Here is a 25742-nt window from a genome sequence, read left to right as displayed (position 1 = left end):
CAATCAGCCTGTGCTGCTATTCAGACCTCTTCTACCCTGCTTCAGGCTTTGAAACTCAACGCCACTGTCATCTCCCCGGGTCAGCAGTAGGTCACACAGCAGAAACACATGGAGCCGATTTGCACCCGGCCCCCCTTTCTAAGCTAACTGGATAGTTGATCTGACAGTCAGCTTCATCCAAGAGGCACATCCATTAGTTTTCCTCCATGTGGTTCCTGCAGCTCCAGAGGTCAAGAGTGGCTCGCTGACAGCTGACACAAGCCCTCTCTGTTTCACCGCCATCAACAGAACTCTACGCTCATGCTCCCATTACAAGTTAACAGATTAGCACCCTGGTCAGGTTCCCACTGAGGAAAAACTTGCACTATTTACACACTGGGGCATAGGAAGCAGGAGTGAAAGTCTATCACTTAGGGTGGCATTTGGCAATGCTAGTGAGGCACGATCATGCATGCCATCTTCCAGTGAAGGAGTGTTCCACCAGCCTGCACCAACCATGCGTTCAGGTGGATAGATCAAACAACAACATGAAAAGTTCCTGGAAATATTTGATGGAGGTCTAGCATTGCTATAAAAACAGATTCATTTTAAATATATAAGCAACTGCTGCTCACCTTCCTGTGCTCTGTTGAGTGTTGGCAGTCCAGGAGGTCCGACAGCAACAGCCAGAGGACAGAAGCTCTACAGAAAAACAGACAGAAGTGTTTACTGGTGATAGAATCAAATATGTACTGTACACAGCACTGTGATGTTAACAAAATATTGCTAAATTGAGATATTAATGGTCGATCAGAGAATGAGACAGTTACATAAAAACATTCATCTGTATTTATGATGAAATGAATACAAAAGCTTTAAAAGAAAAAAGTAATCCACAATAAAAACACTTTGACATTACCTGACAATCCAGACGCAGGCTGCCTGCATAGCTCCTCGATTCTTAGAGTTGGATACTTAAAATGTGAAACAGAGAAGGTTACAGTAGCTTACACCAGAGTGGGCTGGACTTTTTCAACATAAATGCTGTCAGTACAGACGCGCTGGAGGGTCACACGTTAGGAGCGCTGTCGAATCACTATCCATCTCAATAATTCAACATTTAGTCTGATGTTAAACCCCAGAGCATGAAATGTGAATAGTATCAAAATTAAATTTTACTGTGCCTGTGTGCCATAAATATCCCACGAATGTCAACAACCTGTCACTACATCCCCCTGCCTCAAGACACTGACTCAGGGAAAGCATGAGAAACGACGTTTACCCACTTGACCTTTTCTGACCTCTGACTCCTAATGAGGCAGCACCCCCTGCTAAAAAAACTGCTAGAGCGCATTAGACAGTAGGTGTAAGGGTCCAGTTAGGACTTTCACCTTTAACCCCAGACCATACAACTCAGCCCTGCTTGTCTAAATTAAGCTCATTGAACCAGACAGTGTGGTCAAAAAGTCCAGAAGCAAAACACAGAATAAACATTATGCAAATAATGTAGGGGATTAAGAAAAGTATAAATAGGATTCCATTTTTAATTTCAGAACTAATTCATAATCAACATTGACACTCCCACGTGTCATCAAGTCCACGTACCTGTAGGTGATGAGAGTATGGTGAAGTATTTGCTACTTCTAACTGCTGTTTCCTACACGGCAGCGTTCTCAGATTAATATCCTCATGTGTCCAAACATCAATCCAGGTGGATTATCCAAAGACTTTTATGATAAACCATCTAAATGAATAAATCCGTATCCAGAGTTGTGGGTCAGATCCCGGCGCAGGAGAAACTGCGGACCTTGCTCATGGTCGTGATTCCGGTGGTTCTGCTTTTTTACGCACAAACACACAGAATGACAGACAGCTGGAGGAAAAGAAAAGAAAGCAACCGTCTGCTGTGCCCACCGCAGCAACAGGCTCTCTCTCTCTCTCTCTCTCTCTCTCTCTCTCTCTCTCTCTCTCTCTGTGTGTGTGTGTATGCGTGTGTATGTGCGCCATGTAAATGCTTAGGTGTGTGTGAGTGTGTCTCCTCCTTCTTCCACACCGTGAGAGGCGCACTCAAATGTGTTTGTGTGTGGAAGAAACAGATTCCGTGACACTCATCACTCTCTCTCTCTCTCTCTCTCTCTCTCTCTCTCTCTCTCTCTCACACACACACACACACACACACACACACACACACACACACACACACACACACACAAAAAATCCTAAAATCCTTCAACTTCTTTGGTCATGTTAACCAGTTTGGATGCTCTGCATAACATTTGCATGGTGTTGCTTTTGGTTGACCAAGCTCTACAACATTCTAGACAACATAACAGCAATAATATAAATAATAAACTCTATTGTACTATATTGAAATTCAGAAGGATTAACAGGTCAGTTTAAATCACACAAATGAATAAAAAGGAGAAATAATGTGTCTAGTTGATGACACGTTACCTGCACTCCTCACACTTCAGTTGATGCTTCTATCAACTGATGGGGTGGGTAACTGATCACTTATGTAAAAATGTGACCCTGAGTGCACTGAAGAAAAACAGTGTTGGACTGACATCGAGCCTCTTCGCCTTCAGCTCAGAACAGCTGTATTGTTGTCTCAAAGGTAGAAAAACAAAAAATGAAATGGAGGGACATTATATCCAACTACTTTGCACCATCAAGGCAATAAATTCATTATGGAGAAGCATGTCAGCCGGATTTAGCCATCACTTTGTGTCGAAAAACACAATACTAAATTGGATAAGGTGAGAGACTTTTAAGCCCAATGAAAAACAGGATGTGGTTTGTACAAAGGCGTCCTGATTGATGGTGGTGGTTCCAAAGTTCTGTACACTATATTTATCGACACCCTACAGGAGGTGAGTGTGGTGACCTTTCTTTTCCAGGCAAAAGCACTGACATTTACTTTCTCATATTCATAAGTTTAAAAAGGTGTGGTGCTGCTGCTGTTTTATTTAGTGTGTTTGTTTTAACTTGACAGAACCAAACAGAGTTATGCATGGTTCACTGGTTTACACACCACACTGTGTGACATACAGTGCGCAGCTCATTACAGCCATTGTCTGGAAACATGATGGCTTGACAATGGCTTTATTATGTAGTCTAAATGTCATCTGTCAAAACTGTGAAATCTATCAGTGTAGTCTGTACCTACAAATCCATCCACTCACCCATGAGCGCCATATGTATATATGTATGTCTCTCTGTAGGAATCTGCAGGGGAGCCTTTCCTGTTGTTGGCCCCACTGTCCGTCCTCACTGGTGCGTAGATGTTGATGCTGCTCAGGAATTTGCCTTTAACCTCAATGTTTCCAAACTTCTTCACAGGCAAACGAGCCTCCAATTAAAGCTTCTTTAATGAACTACTGTTCCGGATGACCCATTGCAGGCCTCTCAAGACGAGACAAGATGGAGAAGGGAGTCACTGTTGTCTGACACTGGACAAAAATATGCAACAATTTGCCACTGGATACAGGTCAGGCTTTAAAAACATATATATCCATCGACAATTCAACAGAATAATACAGTTTACATCACTTCAGTATTTGCAAAAATAAATGAATTGGTTTAAATAACTTTCATTTAATAATATTTGAACACCCAGCCAAATTATTGCCCTGGTAACTAAATTAATGTAATCTGATTCATAATATTAAAAAAAGAAAATAATTGTTGATTCAGAAATAAGCAAACAATGTTGCATTTGTTATGTTAAATGCGATTTTTAAAACTCCCAAAAAACGTAAGTTACATTTTCAGGTGCTGATTTTTTCGCAGTGTATGGCCAATGATAAACAATGCACTTGGTTCACTCCAGGAGAAACTAATAGTTGGTCCTCTGAGGTGGACTTCTCTTTAGACTAAAGAGAAGTCTAACAAAGCCTCCAAACCAATGCTTAGGGTTTATTGAAGGCAATGTTGCATGACCCTAGTCCTCTGGTAAATCCATGTTAGTGCAATAATGTTTCCTTTGCTCCACTCACTGTTTTTGCTATTACTCTAACCTACTCTATGTGTGCAAAATGAGTACAACATTACTCTGTTAAACAGGTACAAACCTACAGCTGAATGAAACAAGTTCAGGCATGTTCTCAGGGGGGTTGTCAAAAAAGTATTCTGGGACATGTCGGTAATAACTAACTAAAATAGAAGTGGGCAAGGCAGCCTGAGAGTAATTGGGTCAAACAAACGAGGAATTAACTCATATATATATATATATTCGATCTCCACTGTGCGTTGGCTGAGCCGAGGCCTACAATAATGCTGTTGTGACAGAAAAAAATCACTGCTTTGAATTTATGTAATTGCCTTTAAAAATGTATGTATTTAATTGAATTAATTGAATTGAATTTGTCTGTTGTTTAAATTCCTGGCTTGTATACTGTATGTATACTGTACATGCCAGCGTCCATACTGAAATGGCTTGATATTAGAAACCTAATGCAAGAGATTTTAAAAATGGAGGAGCTACTTACAGCTGGCAATGGCTCAGAAAACCAAACTATAACTAAAAATTGCCAAAAGTTAAGTTGACATCCATTGGTGCACACTTTAGTGCATTATCCTCTACCAGCACAGAATTAGCTTAACCTATAGTGGTTCTCATGCATGACAGTCATCAAGGCCTGAAGCACAGCCCTCGTTCAAGGATGGGGGAAATCTTTTTTTACACGAATGCCAAAGTATGGCTCTGTAAAGAAAAAATACTACTTTTTATTTGAGCAACAGATTGATTGTGGGTTATTACTCACCAAGACATATGGACTTCATGTCAATGTGTTGGGCCTTCTTAACTGTGTGGACCTCTACACTGCTTCCCAGCTCTGAGTCATCGTTCTCGCTCTCTGCCTCTGCGTCTGCGTGCTGTCACTAGTCATGGAGCTCTGTCAAGTCCTTTGGGACAAGACTTCTTTCACACAATGTTGACAGCCATAGTCCCGTAACAGAACCAAATATGTCAACACAAACCAGTGTTGTTTATCAGAGCTGCTCAAAATAAACTTGCTGTTACTTTTTGACAGCAGACATTTACACCGAATAGTTTCTTGTCAAAAAACAAGAAAAATAAAACATGGCATTTATTTTCTAATGTTTGTATGAGATCATTGTTGGAAGGGTGACCCAAAAAGCAACATATTACGCAGTCATACTTCTTATACAACATGTTTACGTTTATGTCTTCGTCTTCCATTGGAAGATATACTGTATCATGCAGTTTGTGGGAGCAAAAAAAATGTATATAAGTGTTAATATAATTTTCTGGACAAAGTACTGGAAGAAATGAACTAAAGAAGCCTTCCACACGATCCTCTACAAGTCTGGTTTTGATTCATCTTCCTTCAGACAGCGCACCACCTGTATGATAGTGATGTATTTCACAGATAGATAGAAAAAAGAAAGAATCCTTTGAGAGCTATTGGTCACCATTGAAAAACCAGAAAACCAACTTATGTAACATACAAACTGAGCTAAGCATTGATCTTTAGTGGAGTGGATGAAATGGGACAGCGGCGCCCATCAACTCCCTGGCGTGTGCCTGATGTTGTTTGACACTCCAGGTCGGTGCTCCTCTCCGACACGCCTGATTAAATAAGGGGTTAAAGGAATTCTTCATGGGATGGTTTAAGGGGACCAGGAACAGGTGGTGATAAACCAGTGAAGCTTCAACGCCTTCAGGGACATTCCAGTCTGAGTTCACATTACCCAGAGGTCCCTTCACGGTAGCTGGACCTGCTAGCACACACACACACACACACACACACACACACAAACACCCTTGCCTCAAGGGAGGACCGATGGTCTATGAGGTGTTGATAAGGCTGTCCTTCAAAGTGAAGAGAAGAAGTGAAGCAGACGGGATGAACCTAGGCATTCACATCATTTAAAAGTGGAATCATGTCATACTTGCACCAAACGAAACAAATGTTCTGAACCCACTTGAACCCCGATTAAAGAAAGACATGACTTCTTCACCCCTGTAAGAAAAGATTTCCAGGAAGAGCAATCATGAAAGCCGTGTACACAAACTTGAGTGTTAATACAGAATCTTTTAATTCTAAGTACAATACAGAAAAATCAGTGGTAAACAAAGAAAAAGTAATTGTCTTTTTTTGTGCCCTTCATTTGACGTCAGGCTGAAGAAAGTGAGAGAGCGATGCATGAAACATTATCTAAGACACGGAAGAATCACTCGTAGTCTCGACAAAAGAGACACATTTTTCAGCTGATGACAGTTACGGTGAAGAGGGGTCATTCAGAAAGCTTTTAAAGTGCTGCTTGCTCCGTAGGGGACCACAATGCACTGTGACTCAATACGTCCCTTTGACTCTCTTCAAGTATGTCACAGGTCCAAGCATGGAAGAATTGAACAGTGTGTTTTCGGTGTAAATCTACATTCTTTGTCATGATAGTTCCTTTTAAACCGTGTGCATTCATCTTAAAGAGCTAGCCACACAAAAGGGAAATACACCTTTCTCTTTCCAACGATTGTTGCAAGTCTGTGAAAAGCTACTGAGTGATGATGTGTTAAATAAATGAAGTTTAGCCTCCGGAGAAGCTATGTCCATGTGTGTGTGTGTGTGTGTGTGTGTGTGTGTGTGTGTGTGTGTGTGTGTGTGTGTGTGTGTGTGTGTGTGTGTGTGTGTGTGTGTGTGTGTGTGTGTGTGTGGTCTAAAGTGTGAACCTTTGGTCCTCTTCACTTGGTCTCAGAGAGCTTCGCAAGGCTGGCTTGGCGGAAGGCTGCCTGGTCCCTCATCTCCAACACGCAGTCCCTTACAATCTCCGCAAACATGGAGGGCCAGAGCTTGTGCAGGGCCTCGCCCTTCAGATTGGTGTCAGAGGCCCTTCCGACCAAATCCTGCAGGTACTGCTCTACCACGGTGGCACGTTCCGAGGATTCCACAGTGCCCTCCTGTGAGGAAAAACAAGAGAACATCGTTCATGTTGATTCAGTTGTTGAAAGTGCACAAAGGTTAGGTGCAATGGGAGGAAAACCACGCGAAGAGCAAGGTAAAGGTAAGGTAAATTCATCTGTATGATAGAGATCTGTATCTCTATCATACAGGTGGTACGCTGTCTGGAGGAAGTTGAATCAAAACCAGACTTTTGAAGGATCGTGTGAAAGGCTTCTGTAGTTCATTTCTTCCAGTACTAAGATTGACAGGAGCAACGTGGATCTAGGTAAAGAAAATTGTTCTTATAAGATGTATCATAATTTAACACATCACATTCACATGTTTAACATAGTTGCTAAAACAGTATTTTGATTCTTTAGAATGTAAAAAGGGCTGTCTGAAACCACACTATCATGTTACCAAAATGAGTGGTACAAAAAGGCTTATTTTTCAGCAGTCAAAATATGCTTTCAATGTCAGACGTCATTATTGAAAATCCCATTCTGAAGTTATGTCTAAGAGAGATGTGGAATAACTTGAACTGCTTTGCTTTTGATGACTTTTGATGCGCAACTCCATGCCCTCTTGGTTTGAAGATAGGTTACATTTGTAATAGGATTGCTTTAAATTCTTGGTATTGTTCGCTGATGGTATAAAACTTTCTCGACTGCTGAGTGGGCTGTTGTCCAAAAATTCTGATTATTTATTGTGTTGGAAATGAAGATGAAGTTATGTTTGGGACTTTAAACCACAACACAATAGCAGAGAAAGAGAAATCAGATGTGGTGATGAAATATTGCATTCAGCAAAACATTTCTGATTGCATATTACCCAAGTGATATGCCCATCTGTGAAATGCACACACCAATTATACAGGGTGGGTTGCAAGTGTTGATTCCTTTCTGATGGTGGGCTTGATTTATGATGCCGTATATTGATGCCTTTTATATGGAAATACTGGTAACTTGGGTAGAGCGTTCGAGATTTGGTGGCTTCTAGCTTCTTTGTGAAAGCTTACCTAGCAAAGCAACATCACATCCTGTTATTGGTTGAACTGATGTTAAAAGAGACGTATAGACTGACATAGTGGGCATGGTTCGTCCTTGGGGTTGACACGTTGCCATTGGAAACCATTTTGCGAAGTTGTTAATTGGCAATTTCACAGGCATCTATTTTAGAGACAATGGCGAAACAAATGAAGTTGTTTTTGGGGTGCAAAGTTTGACTAACCCGTCAACATCACAAACAAATGCGCAAATTGACTGAACAAAAAAAATAATGAAAGCATGAACAGCAACTTGATAAATGACACATCAATTTTACTAGTTAGAGGCAGCACATCCTACAAGAAGCAGGGGGCTGGGCGAGCACTGAACGTCGAAGCGACGCTAGCTCGATGACATAATGAGGTGGAAGCTGCGAGAGCTGGCACACCCATCATGATGAACACCGCCATTTGCGAGATTTTCATATTTAAGCTGACGTATGACTTCATAGTATTTTAATTGCTCAAAATATATGGTGGCTAAAATGGCAACCATATTTTCATATTTTTGCAACCAAGCTGATGCCTCCAACCACTTTAAAAAGTTAGCGTTAAATCCTGGTAGGGGTTGGGTAAGTCATCAATGCCGTGGTGGCTTTTCGTAGATGAATGGATTAATGTTAGACCCAAGCTTCATTTACTAACTAACTTACACTTGTTGCAGTCTCTCAAAGCTACTAGGCTATTGTTAAAACAAATATATTGTTTAAAAAAACAACAGCTGATCTGACCTCAGGGCTCTCTGCACTGCAGTCTCTGCTTGGGTAGTTGAACAGCGCTCTGCTCAGGCCTTCTCCCAGGAGCTTCCCATTGTCTCGCAGCTCTTCCGGACTCAGTCCTGCCCGCCGGCCACGCCCTTCCAACAGGAATTGCAGCTGGCGCTTCCTTCAGGGTGAAGAGAGAGGAGTGAGTCAGACACAGAGAGAGGAGACACTAAGACACCTGAGGTGAAGCACTGGCAGAAAGAGGAATAAAGTTGTGTTCTTGTGAATGTCAAATACTACTTTCTCACACAGAGTGAGAATCAAACTCTCAAATATCAACAAATGTCAGAGTTTCAATTTCACTCGTGCACTTATAAAAGCAGTAGGGAACTTTAAAAGTGATGTAAACGGCATCCCTGTAGCTGTCTATCAGTAATAAAGCTCATGAGTTACACGACTGCACCAACATGTTTCACGGGCCAGTGCCAGGGTGCTGAAACAGAGAGGAGGCTGGAGGCAAAAATTCCATATAGGACAAGAACATTTCTAAACTGTGTGCGTGTGCATGTGTGTGTGCCAAGGGGCATTTTTGTGTGCAACAGGAAAGTTAAGCATTATAGCGTGTGCATTCATTCCACAACAAAATCGTTTGCCCTCAGTATGTGCCTTTCAGTGAGACCCCTAGTGATGAAATGTGTTAAGTAGAACAAGTGAACACTCCTCGTTCTCAACAAGGAGCCAAGGTCAAAGGTCAACTGAGGTAGAAAGATCAAAGTGGTGTCCTAACAAAAAAAAATGATAGTAAAAGGCCTTTCTTTCATTGCAATGAAAATGCAATTTATGAAGGAATTGAGATGTTAATGCAAGCTAACATTAGCTTAGCAACACTAGCAGGGAAGTGATGACTGCAAATGGCCTGATTAAGCAGAGAGGAGTGGTACGCTAACTCATTTTTTTTGCCATTTACAAACCTGGCCAAATGATTCATTTTACAGGAGCCACAGCAAACTGTGACCAAAAATCGCTATATGGATTACAGGCAGCATATCTATAAATGTTAGATACTGTCACATCTGGGGGAAACTGAATTTTTTTAGAAACATTTTATCCTACTTTGGGTTCAGTGAGTGTGTTTGTTATGCTACAAGACACGGCCCAGGCTACTTAATTAATATCTGAAAGAATTTAGTGTTATGCTATCAGAAATAAGGAAGTTTAGGTTGAAGTGATTGGTGACAAGAAGACATGTGATGCTTATTTTAATGAGCACATGAAACTAGTTCACACTGTTCTTACACTCTATTCATTGTGATTTCTGCAGATGTTATAGTGGTTATCTCGTCTCCCTTTTTCCAATATTTATTTAGCCAGGAAATGCACTTTGTGTCACCCAGTCTACAGCAGGAGTGTTTTGGTAGATAAGAGGACAAAGCTAACAGCTTTTAGTGTAATAAATGGAACTATTGACTAAAGGGGTAATGACTTTGCATGCAGTGATTAAGAATTCAGTGCCAGTGCGAAAATAATCTTCGGCCTTGGGCTGTTGTGTACCATCTATCCACAGACATTATCTTTATCTATGCATGAATCAGGATGAGATGCAGCCAACGGCCAGTAGTGCTAAAGTTTACTAGTTCAGCTCTGTTTTCAGTATGAGGGTAATCAAGGACCAAGTGGCAGCTCAAATGCATAAACTGGGCTCAAGTACTGCTCAACAGTAAGTGACATCAAAATGGAGGTTATTTAGAGAGCTCAATGTAATACAGATTTCTTACACAGTCGGATGATCTGACCTGGCAATTTTCCAGTCTTTGAGAGGAGCAGTGATACGGTGCACAACTTTGCTTTTAACATTTAGGCTTTCCATAACAAACCAGACTATAGGAAACCTTTTAAAAGGAAGTCCTTGTGCGTGACAAAGTCAACGGATTTCTGCTTCGCAAGGATGTTTTTCATTAAGAGTGACAGTCCTCGAGAGCTTTTGGCTGGGGAGAGAGAAGAATGTTTGTGTCTAAGTGCCAAGTACCCACCCTTTTACCCTGAGACACAAAGTCTAATTCCCCTGGCTCCTCGGTGCCAGGCTCCGTCTCGCTGCCTCACACAAACACACACACACACACACACATAAATGTATACACGCTTACACACGTTAATAATCCACACATTCTTGACAAATTCAAACGCACACCATACACAGGACACAGCGCAAACCTGCCATTAGGTTGTAGTTAACATTATGTTGTGGTTAACCGTGCAAGATCAAGTTCTCACCTGGACTCCTCCAGCAGCAGGAGGAGCCGGCAACGTGGAGTTTCGGTGGCTGCTATGTGACCCAGTGTGCCAAACACACGCTCTGCAGCGATCACATCATTCATGGTCACCTAAGGCAGACAACACAAATCAGAATGTTGCACACACAGCAGAGGATACTTCAATGATTGGTTACTTTATGTGCATCAAACTGTTAAAACAGAAATGCTGGACTGATTGGTGACCGCTGGGTTAAAACATTTTGTACCAACTGTAATCACAACTCTGTACTGCGTAACGGTAGATCCTTAAAGATGACTTAGAGGCTAAATCTTTTGGTGCGGTAAATAATTCCAGGAGACACAGGGCCATGGTTTAGGGCTGGTACCAGTAAAGGAATAGTTTGAAATTTTCAGAAATAGGCATATTTGCTTTTCGGGCTGTGGAGTTGGAATTTGTACAGATTAAGAAAACTAAATATGACCTGTTAATTAGTGATCCTCAGAGGTGCTGGGCAGAGAAAGGCAAGCTGATTCACCCTGTTTCCAGTCTTTGTGCTAAGCTAAGCTAACCAACTGCTTGAAGTAGCCTTACATTTAACGAACAGACATGAGAGTGGTAGAAATCATCTTATCTCCATTTTTACAATATTTTAATTCGACAATGGCATATCAAACATTATTTCATTTCACATAACACATAATCCATTGAACGCCTCATAATTAAGAGTTAAATTTGTTTTTGGTTTGTATATTTGCATCTTACAAAGTCAGCAGGAGACGCTTAATTTATAAAGGCAGGAGTGATGCATTAACAAGCTCACCTCCTGGCCATTGACTCTCTGCAGGTTGAGGTGGTGGAGGCGATAGACGGCGAAGGAGCGCCACAGAGCCAGACTGACCACCGGGTTGCCCTCTGAGTGGATGGTCAGCTGTTCCAGACGCCTCACCTGAGCCAGGGCCGCCAGCTGGGCCAGACGGCCGATGTTGGTTTCCATGAAGATTAGGTGCTGCAGCAAAAGTAACAAGTTGGTTTCAAAATGGTAGAACTATATAGCTACTGTATATTTGTTCGTGCCTGTAACTCACTTAGTTATCTGTAACTAACTTAGTTTTTTTATTTAATATGGATGAAACTGACGTTACTTAAAATGAAATATTCATATTATGGTAGTAATACACATATGATAATATTGTGTAAACAATCCAGCGCCTCTTTAATCAGGCTTTTGTACGGTGATGGAAACAGACTCTCTCTTCACCCCTCAACACTCGTATTTTGAGTGTAATTCATTTGCCAAAAAAGAGACAAAATGCACAATACATTTTCTGTAGATATCGCAATTATATTGTTATTGTGATTTAATTTAGCCAAAACATTTATTAAGTAAAAAAATCTGATATTGTGTAAGAACCTATATTAAATATAAAAAATATTATTTGTTGACTGTGAGACAGTCAGCTGAATAATTAGTCCATTTAAATTAAACTCTCACAGGCGATTTCAGAGCGTTTGCAAGTGAACCCTAGTGCAATTTCGATTGCAGAGAGAACATAATCTGTCCCCATGGCAGGGAGGGATTAGTTGAAATGGATACAGGCAAACGACACAAGGAAATTTGAACTTCTGCAGAAGTCCAATGTTTGCTTGAAATATGGGCCGAAGAGATCATGCAGACTGTGCTACAGAGGCTCTAAAAATAGTGCCATTTATAAAGTCATTAGAGATAAACTGGAAAAAGGATTTGTGCAAAAATTACATCAGTGCTGATTCAAATTGAAAAAAAAAAATCGTAAAACTTCTGTGTTCCTTGATACACGCTCCTCAGAAAATACATTTTCTTTATTTTGCTCTGCTTAAAATTGTGCACTGTAAAACCGAACCAGACCAAATAGAAAACAAACCACATAATAGCCCTGCAGCTGTAATAATACAGCTATTGGTTGCACAACCAACTCTGCTCCAAGCAGACCACATGACACATGACAATAAAAACATGACAATAAAAACCTGTGCAATACAATACACTGTGCAATAATAGTTAAAATAGTTTTTCTGTCTGTAAATATAATATTTCAGTTATTGTTGTTTTTCTACTGTTTCTTATTGCTTATTTATAATACTTGGTTTTTTTTATTTTTATTTTCATTTTTTTATTTTTATCTTGTCTTTCTTTTACTATGTCTCTTGTGTGCACTTTACTCTATGCTGCTGTAAGCCTGCAAATTTCCCCGCTGCGGGACTAATAAAGGATTATCTTATCTTATCTTATCTTATCTTATCTAATAGCTGTAGCCCTCACTATGGTCAATTAAATATTTATTTTCTCTTTGGAACCAGTGTTCTCTTTACCACAGCACTGGGACTATTTTTGAACAGATGACAAAATTGGGTTGGGAGCCGTTGTGCCCCAACAAATGTGTACGTTTTTGTGCAGGAGGGTCAGAATGACCACAACTGGATATCCAGAACCTTTAGTTATCTTTGCCTGATATAGGAAATGGCTCAGTGGATAAAGGGTCGAAGGTAGTTTGGTGTTAGATGACACAATCTCATGGCTGATTACGGTACGTGGCTAGTTCCCTCACCGACAGATTGGGGAACTTGACTCGTATTCGCGGCAGTGCTGGTACAATGGCGTCGAAGCTGATGTAGCGGAAGGTGATAACGGTGACGGCTCCAGCGGTCTGAACTCCCCAGCCCCTCTCCAGGGCCTCCAGGGCTCCGGGTCCGAATAAACGCAGGGTGTCTCCGTCCAGCTCCGCCAGGTGACTGTCGGAGAGGGACAAGCTCTGAATGCTGCCACTTCCTGCCTCCACAAACCTGCAAAATAAAAACACACACATAAACACACTTTGCAAACCAGTCTCGATACCCTAAGAGGAAATAGTTTGTTATCTTTGAAGGATTTCTTTTAGCAAAACATTTTTTCTGCAAGCATTGTCCTAAAAGAATGGAACAGCAACATCGCTGCAGAATTGGCGGGGGTCTAATAAATGCCCTATTTGTCTCGCCTAATTGCTTTCTATTCTCCTTAACGACAGTTGTGGTGCCCTTCCCTGATAAGAGAGTCGTGAGAGTGGAGGATCTGGGCGAGTCTCAAGGAGACATAATCTCCCTCCCAGAGCCTGGCACTCAGCCCTGTGGGTCTGTCGACACTCGGGGGACTTCTCAGCATAGCGGGAGCATCAGATGGCTTCTCGCCACACGCTACTCAACGATGATCATTCTGAGTTCGGCCCTATTCATATTTCACGCCCTTCGAAATCTAGAAAGCCAGAACACAAATCCTTTGATTACAGAACTCCAATCCAAGATTCTTGTGGAGACCGATTTATTTTCAGAAAGTGTGTGGAAGAAAAGAGTGAGAGTCAGTGACAGAGAGAGGAAAAGGATGGCAAACATGCTGTAGACAGAGCGGTGCATACATTAGGGAACAAAATGAAGCTATGCCGGGACTGAAGCCTCTTTGTTGCAGACACAGCAAGACTGATCCCCCAGAGGTGACTCCTCTCTGTACTGGAGAAAAAGGAACTTTAAAATGAGAGGTAAGCAAGAGTAGATTGGAGTCTCAGACAAGATAAATAAGGAGGCCCAGGTAAAGGAAAAACAACATGGAGAAAAGAGAATAGAGGAGAGATCTACTTTTCAGTGTCAACAGAACCAGCCCTGCAAATTCTGACGCTAGTATTTTCTCATAATTCTCTATTTTTGTTATAGATCTAAATATTTTTGGGGGTATTTAAAAAGCCTTAAACATAATGCATTTGAAGGTAAAACCGTCAAGTTTAAGCTATTACATACAGCTTATAAGGCTTCTTACTTACAGCTTGTAAAAGTGAATTTAGCGGATGTATCATAGTAATATGATGTTGATTAGGACCTCAGCTAGCGATTATTAACCTCATCCATTAATATGTTAGCTGAAAAACTAAATTGCTTTCTTCCCCCATTAACAGTCCAAACCCCAAAAACTTTCACATAAGACAAAGAAAAGCAGCAAATCTTCACAAATTGAGAAACAAGACAGTTGAGGCCTGGTGTTAAGTGATGTGTTGTAATATAATGGTGGAATATACTCCACCAGTCCACATCACATACGTTATCTGCTGGAAGATCAGGTTCTCAGTGGGTGATGCTTTGGCCTCCAGTCCCTTTAACTCATTCATTCTTGTGTGAAAGACAGGTGAGTGGTAAGGGGCCTCATGAGACAGGAAAGTGTGGGGCCAGTTTAGACCATGGCTGTTCTTTGGGGGAAACTTTCGGGGCATGCGTGGTCCTCATGTAGGTGTCTATACTGTTTAAGTAAGTATACAGTGTGACGTAGCTCAAAGGCTGCGTTCAGTCAGTTTTAATTAGTTCAGTTAGTTTTAAATACCCTTCGGGAGTGCTATTACGCAAATGACACTTGCCAGTAAACACAATACAACCGGATTAATCATGTAATTGAGCCCGAAACAATAAACCAGTGACTGACAGGGAATATCCCACTCAATCATAATATTTGTACCCGGAGACATGTAAGCTGTTTTTAAATTGTGTAAAAAAAAGTCCTCAAAATAGGGGATTCTTTCTGAGAGCAGCTACAAAAGTCTGTAAAAATACAGAAATGCTAAAAGAGGAGTGCACTCTTCCAGATAATGAAATGTGCATTCAAACGACAAAAGCATTGATTGGGAGCAGGTGTAAGAAGCTGGTGGTAAAGAAATGTTGAAGTTGCAGAGTCCAAGTGACTTGGCTAGCAATACGGACGCTGAAAGGCAGTTTAATCAACAGGACACGCCACGCCTCCGAGATGCAAGGTTGCCAAAAGGCAGTAAATCAGGAGGATGACATGGAGCGTAACATGCAGATAAGTCACGTAAAGAGTGAGAGTAACTTCTGTGCGCCTGGACGCCTGCCACGAATACACTCTGCACTGTGTCGTGCATTGTTCCCCCATAATCACAGCTAAAAAAAGGCTTCCAGGTGGCCCCTGAGTCCCCCCTTGCGACATGAACACAGCCGCTAGCACACGAAGCGAGGAGCAATGAAGAGCCGATGAAGAGTCTATCACAATTACATGGATCCTGCCCTGGCCTATTAAGACTCTGAATCTAATTCAATTAGGGATATCTCATTTAATCCTACACAAGTTTTTAAAAAGGGAGATCTGTCATCTCTCAACAACTTAATCACCCTTCCCCTCCAAGAGACGTGGCTTGTAACATACATATGTCTTCAAAATTCAAAAGAGCATTTCACAGTTGGAAACAAATGGTTCAAGTGGCAGTTACTGGCGCAGTGCGGAATCAGATGTAAGGCTTAGCGGGTGCCAAGTCCTGCAGACTGTTACAGTAGAGTGTGTTTCTGCAGTGTGTGTGTGTGTGTGGTGGTCTTAGATTCAAGGTTTCATTTGAGGAACCAGCTCCACTTCTTTCTCACCATTGTAACGATAATTCATGTGTGAGCCCGCAAAAGCACCTGTTCAGGGTCTCAGCTGAACTCCTTAACTCTAAAATAACCACCACCACACACCCACACACACATACACACACACACACACACACACACACGGTAATAGACAGCATTATTGGATTTCTGAGTAATAAGTCTTTCACTGTCGTGCACCCCTAATCCCTTCTCTCGGGGGAAACGCAGTCAAATAAATCTTAAATTGCTCACATAGGAAAAAAAACGTACACAGTCACGTGTCGACGGTGACACAAGCTATTGTCCCATAACTTATTGTAACATCGCTATGACGCTTAATGTGCTGTCAACATGTAATTTGTCACCAAACTGGGGCTGCTAATGCAAACCAGAGATGGCATCATTCTTTTTCTATTTCTCATCACGTTTAACGACATTCAGAGGCGGGGTAAGTTGTTTTCCTCTATGTAACTGTTCTCACACAAAACATTTTCTTTACCATAATGATTAAGCACTGGACATTTTTAAAAGCATCAAATTCTGAATTCCAACAACGCAGATGCTAAAATGTATTAAAAAATCTAAATGAATGATAAGAATACATAGCAACAGATGTAATCATTAGAAACACGCCCCTTGTGCTAAATGCAATTGGCAGTTTCTGTCTGAACTCTCACATATTTAATTAAATTAAAATTTCCAGATTTTTCAAAACTTGAGAATAATCTTGTGCATTGTTCCGACCAACTTTTTCAGTTTAAGTTGTCTCTGATTGAGATGATAAACAGAAGACAGTCCCCCAGTTTGTTACTCAGAGACAAAACACAAACATGCACCAAGAGGTTGCCCTGCTGTCACTGAGCAGATCCAGATGTGTGGATGTGCCAGGTCCAGTCCCTGACCTAAACAGGAAACCAAGACTCCGTTGAGATTCTAGAGCAGCAGGATCATGGATCACCTGCAACTAAACGGTGCACTGTTTCTTCAGGGTGCAAAAGAATAAACCTCCTCCTGCTGTTGGGATTTCTGGGAATTCACACCCCCAATGGACCTGATATGTGATGTCATTCACCGGTGGGGCAAGAGTGTCGACTCACAGACCTCAACAAACTGAGGCGAGTCCATCCATCATCTGCCCCCGTATGCTCCACATTGGGGAGGATGATGTCATTTTTTTTGTCAGCATCTAGAACTTCTAGTACAACTGTCTGAGGTAACCTGGGCTACAATGTGTAGGGATTATAACTTTACAATTTCCCATCTCATGTGCACATTCCTGGGTTATGTTCATTTTATTTTGTAATTCAATAAAAGCCCGTCTCAAAAGAGATATTGGATTGCGTGAGTTGCTGTTCGTTCACCAGAGCCTCTTTAGCCACATGACTGAAGTTATAAGAGAGCCTGTAAAGGAGAGCCATTGCCATTGAGGGATTGCGCTTCAGGGGCCATTTTCATATCCTGGTGAAGGAAGGAAAAGCCGTCTCTGAAACATGTAATAATAGTCCTCGACTCAGCCCCCACTTTCATCCCAGTCCTCCCCCTCATAACTCATCCAGACCTGGATCACAGTCTGTGCAGGAGAGTACATCAGAGCCCGGTGCTCACATTAAACTCAGCAGAGACTGTTGATTTAGAGCACCTCCAGCATCATGTTATAAATAGTGGAACTCCCTTCAGAAATCTTAGACATGCATGTACTGATTATACTGGAGAGCTCACAGAGCTCACAGAGCTCAGGAGCGGACAAGACCCACACACCTGGAGCAAGTAAAGGGGTCACTTTGTTGCTCAAGAATATTTCAAGAGGGGTTTGATGCACCAACTGTTGCAGGGATCCAATCTGTCACCGGGAAGCTCTCTCTACATGATAATATGTAGTCATTTTTGCCAGTAGTAGTAGTGCAACTGCTAGAAAATTGAAAATATCAATGACTAACCAACATTCTTAATTTCAGTGTTACTTCATGTTCCATTGCATGAATTATTGTAAGTCGCTTTGGATAAAAGCGTCTGCTAAATGAATTGACCTTCTATTCTACTGACACAATGGAGTCGTCACAATAGCCGATATCTCAAAACATTGGAAAAGAAAACCAGAATGTTCTGCGGGGTTAGATGCCACAAGGGAAAATATGTTTTTTGCAATTTGAGTGAAGTGATCCTTTACTCAAGTTTACAATAAATCTGTGTCTAAATTATCATAGATCCCATTAGAAAATATAGATAGTTTGTGCTATCAGTTTGTGTTTAATATATATCTATTGGGGAAGATCATTTTAGAACCCGGCAGGTTAGGGTTATTGTGAGCTTTCTTTAGATCTATACAGCAGGATGGCTGTACACTAAGCGGCAACCTTCAGCACTTTGAGTTCCTAAAATGGCAACTTTAGGATGGCTCCAAAAGCTAGTCGATCCCAATAGACCCTGATATTAAAATTATTAACATCAGAAATAAACACGTTTACAGCCTGGTAGAAAGAACGGATTTGGTCTCTATAGATAATTTCCCTGTTTATTTTAATATAATTCACCCGTCTAAATTATAGAAATGCTTAAGATTAGGCATAATAGAGGGCCTGATCGCTTTGAGTGACAGCTGGGTGCCATCGCATACCCCCTAGTGCTGGATGTCTGCTCTGCTGTGTCAACCGGACCCGCCTCAGCTCCACCCAAGATCCACCTCTTTGCCCATATATGGATAAGAAGGAAATTGTTGACGGCCAGAGCCAAACACTTTCAGAACGACTCTACAAAAACCAAGGGGTGATGTCCCGGAGTTTACATCCCATATTTCATACAGTCTATAGTTTACACACTCATGCATTATTGTCTTACTTGGGGTCTCTCGGGCTGTTTGGTCGGCTGTTGGTGCGGAGTCTGTTCTCCGTTCCCACTGGTGGTCGCTCCGGTCCTGAACCTGGGCTTACCCGTCTGATAAAACAAAAACAAACAAAAAAAAGATTCAGCAACAGAGCAAACTGTTCTCTTCAGAACCCTTTCAGAAAAATTAGAGGCAAGCCTGCAAAGCCATGCTCATAATTCTTTTATTTATTTATTTCTAAATCAGCTGAATCATATTGTCATTGACTATTCTGTTTCCATTCAGACAGCATTGACATAACGGTCCAGATTTTTTGCAAACATATAACTGGTTTGAAAGGATCAGGGCGACCCTAGATGAGTCTGCCAACAGCTCTGAAGATTAACAGATTTATCTGAAAACTGCTCCTCTTCAACAGATAAGCCATTCCAAACATCAGTACTAAGGGCCCCGGATCAGATTTCACCTCCAACCGTGTGGAGAGGACACTCATGAGTACTGTATATCAAATCAAACCTCCTGGTAATCTAAACCCAGCGTTCATTCATTCCTCATGGTTTTTATGTTTTCATCTGAGCTACATTATGTACAGTCCAACCAAGTCAAAAAATGAGTCACACGAAACACTGGTAATTCCCCAGTCGGTGTGAATCGTCACTCATTTAGTGCTAGAAACGGGCTGATGTGGTGCGAACCTGGGTTCATCCGGAGACGGTTCCTGTGCGTGGCCATTGGTCTGGGCGGGGCTGTGGGCGGGGCTGTTCTCCGGACTGACTTCTTCTTTAGCACCATTTGTGGGTGGCAGCTCCAGGCAAGCCCTGACACCCTCCCACTGCTGCGCTGCATTACGGATCGCCAGACGCCGCTTCTCCTTGATGGACACACACACACACACACACACACACACACACACACACACACACACACACACACACACACACACACACACACACACACACACACACACACACACACACACACACACACACACACACACACACACACAGAGGAGGAGGTTTCAAGTGACAGTTCTCTCTGGCAGAACACAGAGGGCTTATACAAAGCTAATGGAACCACACCGATTATCTTGACATAATCACAGGCAAACATGTACCTTCTGCCATGCTTGTCTTCTGAGGTATGTTGTTAAAAACTGCTTAGTGGCCTTACTGGCAGATATCACCCCTTTATTAAAGTAAGATCCAAAATTGTATATGCATGTGCTGGTCCAATTCATATGCTCTCGTTGCCGCAGCATTTCTATTTAACTGCAGTTGCAGCAGTAAAAGTGACATCCCCACCCTGCTAGAGAGATTATTTCTGCTCCTTTGCGGTCTTTCCATTGTTCTTTCCTGGCCAAGCTGTAGTTTCGATACACTCGGTTTGCGGAATGTGCCACTCCCCGACGCACGGGTGAGTCAGTATCAATCATGGTGCATCCTTCACCCTGACAAACTCTTGGCTGTGGCTTTCAGCATAACACTTTCTCAACACCAGGGATTAACAGGAGTTAGGTTACTGAGAGACAATGCCTTCCACACAGAGACCGTCTCTCAGCGAAAGACACCCCTGCAGGGCAGACACAGCAGGAGCACCATCAATGTGTACTTTTGCATGCACAAACACAGTTTACTGCAAAACAGATGCCCGTGCAAGACAGAACATCTTAGGCCAATTTAAAGAAACATAGTTTACAGATATATTTACAGATACAGTATCACTTTGGACAGTACACCTCAACAATGTTCCCGAAGTGTACTTTTATTGTGTCATACTAATGTTGTGAAAATGTTCGAAAGCCCAAGTCAGTATCCAAAAAGTGTATCCGCGATCAAAAGACACACATGTTAGAAGACACATAAGAAGAGGGGGGGGAAAGTAACAACAAATCCTGAGCATGACCATTAAGAGGCCAAAGGGCTTGTTATTGTCCACATACACACTTATTCCTGACTTTAACCTGGATCCTAAAAATATATTGGCCTGAAGCTAATTCTGTATTCAAACTGCAGTATGTGCTGTGTAACATCAGCTGATGCCTAAAACACTGTTAATCACATCTCATCAGCAATTCAGTTTTTTGGTGGTCCTGGAATGCCACAGTATACAGTATGTAGCTCCATCCTATATTTTGAACCAACTAATTATCTTCTTCCTACCAAGAATAACTTAACATACAACACCCAACATATGAAGAAGGGCACCATTGGTTCAGAGGACACTTGTTAGTCTACTCTCTGAGATGTAGGCTGCCATGTGTATTTGCTACATGTTCCAACTCTAAATCCAGGCAGACAGCGGAAACAGGGGCGAATCAGACCAGACGAGTACCTTATTTAGGGTCTGCTTGTGGCTCTCCCTCTTCTTCTCCTCCTCTTTTCGAGCCTGTACACCAGCCATGCGCCGATCCTCGTCCTGCAAAAGAGAACTCGTGCAATCAGAGTGTCGCTCCATTCATGAGTTCTGAATTATTCAGCAGAGAGAGGGGGGAAACCACAAAAGACGCCGCCAGGAAAAGGCTTGCCCTCTACAGCGGGAGGGAAAACTGGACCGCTGTGGAGGATGGGAGAGACTGGCCGGCTGCATCACAGGATTATCTGTCTGATTTTCAGTATCGGATCAACCAAGCCCAGCTGTTTGGCCAAAGCTCCCAGGATGCAACGCTGCCAACACAATCTGAGTGTGCCATCCGAGAGGCGGGGGGGAATTCATCTGTCTGTGACGAGCTAGCAGAGACAACGCTTCAGACTGATCAATAGTGGCAAAAACGCCAGGCTCACTGGAGTTCAGACACTGGTGGAGGCAGCTGGTGGAGGCAGATTAAGATGCGAGGACTGTATGACACTACTAAACACTAAAGTGCTATTTTTTTCAGCCCTAACAATGTTAGTTTGGGCAGCCTAAACACTGACTATTAGGTTGATTATCTGAATGTTAGGGCCTCAGTATACTATTATATTTCCATTAAATGTAATACTAATTTAAACATTTTAACCTCTATTTGGCATTTAAGCTCTATTTTCTATATTTGATGCATTTGCGGGTAAATATTATAATCAGAGTGGGATTATATGTTTTATCAGTCAATAAAATAGAATTACTATAAGTCAATTGAGTTTTGCTGATATATCCCCGCTGGAAACAGAGAGAAACAGCGTGTATTCCTTTTTCCCAAAGCTCGAAAAGTAGTACTGTATCTCCAAATTTGCAGTTTGAACTGTTATTTCATTCATAAATTATAGCCACTTTGCCAGCAGTCAGGCACAGATTTGTATCTCAGATAATCTGATCTGACTGCTGATAGCGTGGTGCTCTGGGGGCAAGTTTTTTGCAAAACGGTTAGAGGGGAAAATCTAGATCTTCAGTAGCTACAACAGTCTGCCCCCAGCAATATCATGACACAGTTTGAAAAGATGGAAACTCTCGTCCTAGGCCAACTTTGTTGGTGTCAAATAATGAAAACATTGCATCTCACTGGAAATAAAACACCATCCATGTTTTCAGGATTTGACAGCTACAGACAGTAGTTTGTTGAACGGGTTTAGTGACCATGGAGATTGTGAAGTTTGCTGAACGTCTCAAGTAGCACATTTACCTTAAAATTCAAGTAAAAACATGAAAATTGTTGAACTCTGCCGAGTTTTTTCTTCTTCTTTTTTTTTTACGTATCACCAGTATGTTCTGAGGGCAAGGTGTGTGGTACTTACAGATTCCTTTAAGTGCAAGCTGAGACCTGGGTGCTCCCTGCTTGACAGCCTCTAAAAAGCATGCTGATATTTCACTGTAGCACTTTGCTGGCGTGCTATATAAATACAATGACTTCATGTTTATGCTTGAGCATAATCATTGTTTTGTTAAATGGAAAAAGTAGCATGTGGTGTAAATGCTCGTAGTTTAGTCGCTGGTGCATTTTTGCCTCTGAAACGCAACCGGGGAAAATTATGACTGTTGCACAAATGTCCAAAAGCGACACTAATGAGTGTGAACAGGAGCCCCGAGATACCCCAATAGACAATGAATAGGAGACTGCCTACGAAGGGTTCACCATAAGTTTGTTTTGAACAGTAAAATCATAATAAAGTTTTATGTCAAGACTCAGCATGTGCAGTGCATTCTGGAACATTTGCCCAGACAGCGACATAAAGGTTAGGGCCATTAGCTGAACATCACCGTCTGATGAACCACGAGTTGTGAAGGTTTGTCATAATTCTACATCCTCTTTGTTGTTTAATATGTTTTATGATGAAAAACAACAGCATGATAAAAAATACCCTCACATGTAGAAATAAAAGAAAAAAAATCCTAAAAGGGACAATAAACAAAATGTACAGCCACAGCTGGTAAACACACACACAAACACACACACACATAGGTGCAGTTAAACAGTTCAGCCTTACTGTGATGCGCTTCATGTCCAGCTGTTTCAGATGAAGCACACAGCGCAGGACGGCCTGCTTGTACCATGTCTCCAGGGCTACAGGATTCCCATCCAGGGTGAGCTCGGAAAGGGAACGCGACTCTCCAAGGCAGGCTAGCTGATCCAAACTAGACACAAAGGGAAAACATTTTTTTAAAAGCGCTTGCCAGTCAAAGTTGCACAAACATAGGAATGATTTCTAAACGAAAAACAAGGTGCACTGAGTGATTTGCAGCGTTGAGGAGACACAATGACCTCATTAGATTTGGGGGAGGCCCGAGTTATCCAACTTCCCCACGAGTGTTTTGATTCTTTGATTGTTGAACCTTTAATCTGTATTGACAGAATGGAGCCAAGCTAAAACAAGACATGAAGAACTGGTAATTTAACAGGCACACCAATGAAAAGTGAAAAATCTGCCATGCTGTTGATATCACCCTATGGCAAACAAAGACGTGAAAAACCACAGTCGTGCTCAGTTAAAGCGGTGGAGATTCCATCATCGCTAATCTAGGATAATAACCTTGATGAATCATTTGCCTGGAAAAACTTACTACACTCCACTGCCTGATATTAACCAAAGTTCCATTGGATGCAAAAGAGGATCAGACAATAAACCTCTCATGGACTTGTGGTGCTCTAACAAATGCGACGCAAAAATTTCACAATTCACATTTCATTTGGGTTTGACCTCTGAAACAGTCTGAGACTATTATCAGTCTGTTACACGTAGTAACCATACGTTGTGTCATAACATATAATAACTTATAATAAAGACACTTATTATATTCTAGCGATAATGAAGAGGTGATCATTAGTGACAACTTGTGAGATCCTAATGGTGCTCAAATCCATCTCATGCATTTTGCATAATTGTTGCATTCATAATCACAGCGGCCGATGCCCTCTTGGGTATTGTTACTATGATAAAAAACGCTTGATGACTGGTTACAGTAGTAAAAACTCTACATGCGCCTGTCCCTGGTTGCAATCAAAGGTCAAATAAGAAATACATGTTTGCTGCATGCGCAGAGTGGGGTGTGGTTGAATGACTGACTTCTTAATATTATTCCTGCCTGTAGACTAGATTTTTAAGGTGGCTGACTTAATAAAAGAATGAAAATAACGTACTTAATTTGTATTATCATAGTTCAGGCAGGAAAAGTTAAAAAAAATGCAAAATCGCAAACATTCAAGAGGCTCCAACATCCTCTACCTACTGCACCAAGGAGGCAACTGTGTTCTGTCCATTTACCTAGCAACAGAGCACAGCTGTTCTCCTATCAGCACTGAACAGTTTCCCAACACACCGGTTTCCACATGCCATGGTGAGCATCCATTCAAAAGAGTAGTTTGGATTAAAATGCATTTATCAAAAGGTCATAATGGTGTAAAAAAAATTTATATATAACTGAAATTACACAATCACGCTTTTCTTAAAGTGTCACTCTATAATGTCATAAAGGAGTTCACAAATATAAACTATTATTTGTTTGCTGCCTATGTCTTCGTCATGACTCACAGAAACATGCAGACACTAGAAGAGACGGGCTGTCTCGAGACGTCAGGTCAGATCTATCATGGCACAAGGTGACTATAGTCAAGGAGGCTAATGAACACTGTCCTGCCCTGAATCGCACACACAGGCCCCTCCTTAAAGCAGCCATGTTCAGTGGGAAGGCTGCGCTAGCTTTAAACAAGTGAACTCTGTGACATCTTTACCGCTGGGTTCAGACAGGGAGAAGCAAAGACGGAACAACAAAAAAAAAAACAGACCACAGATATTGGAAAAAGTGTGTAGAGCAGGCTGACGACTGCGCTAAGCAACAAAGGACACCTCTCATTCATCCTGCTGCCTTCTCTTAGCCGGCTCTTCCGCTTCCTGAATAACTTCTAATTATTGGCACACCCTTTTCTTAGATAACAGCTCATTACTGACAATAAGAACACATCTAGGTTATGTTTTTTTTGTAACTGTGTGTATTCTTCCTGCAGCTTGTTGGTCCAGGCCCTGCCAAGAGCCAAAGAGGGGGGGCAGACGTGAATCTGCCCGGCCACCATCCCCGTCCCTGCCCCTCCGGGGGGAGGAGGGGAGGGAGTTTAGCGGCACGAGTGCTTACCTGCTGATGTTGTTGCAGCTGAGAAAGAGGCGCTGCAAGCGGGGCAGGCGGTCCACCTCGGTCTAGAGGGAGAAAGAGAAAGCGGG

At 41.9% G+C, this 25742-nt stretch overlaps 2 protein-coding genes across 2 annotated transcripts in view; both read right to left on the bottom strand.

The window, feature by feature from the left end:
• LOC129106116 (thrombospondin type-1 domain-containing protein 4-like) overlaps nt 1–949 on the bottom strand; it is a 38772-nt gene extending 37823 nt beyond the window's left edge. The window contains 2 exon segments of the mRNA XM_054617452.1: nt 615–681; nt 899–949. Of these exon segments, the coding sequence (XP_054473427.1) occupies nt 615–681; nt 899–927 (96 nt within the window). The 5' untranslated portion in view covers nt 928–949.
• Nucleotides 950–6688: 5739 nt separating this feature from the next.
• The window catches only part of LOC129107032 (leucine-rich repeat-containing protein 49), a 33949-nt gene continuing 14895 nt past the window's right edge, over nt 6689–25742 (bottom strand). Inside the window, exons 9-18 of the mRNA XM_054618377.1 lie at nt 25657–25718; nt 23517–23664; nt 21451–21534; nt 19815–19990; nt 19134–19229; nt 13475–13709; nt 11710–11895; nt 10908–11017; nt 8664–8817; nt 6689–6904 (exon numbers count right to left, since the gene is read on the bottom strand). Of these exons, the coding sequence (XP_054474352.1) occupies nt 6689–6904; nt 8664–8817; nt 10908–11017; nt 11710–11895; nt 13475–13709; nt 19134–19229; nt 19815–19990; nt 21451–21534; nt 23517–23664; nt 25657–25718 (1467 nt within the window). The remainder of the gene's footprint in view (nt 6905–8663; nt 8818–10907; nt 11018–11709; nt 11896–13474; nt 13710–19133; nt 19230–19814; nt 19991–21450; nt 21535–23516; nt 23665–25656; nt 25719–25742) is intronic.

This window comes from Anoplopoma fimbria, chromosome 2, assembly GCF_027596085.1.
Source record: "Anoplopoma fimbria isolate UVic2021 breed Golden Eagle Sablefish chromosome 2, Afim_UVic_2022, whole genome shotgun sequence".
Lineage (NCBI taxonomy): Eukaryota > Metazoa > Chordata > Actinopteri > Perciformes > Anoplopomatidae > Anoplopoma > Anoplopoma fimbria.
The sequence above is the reverse complement of the archived record's forward strand: the minus strand, read 5'-3'. Positions and strand labels throughout refer to the sequence as shown.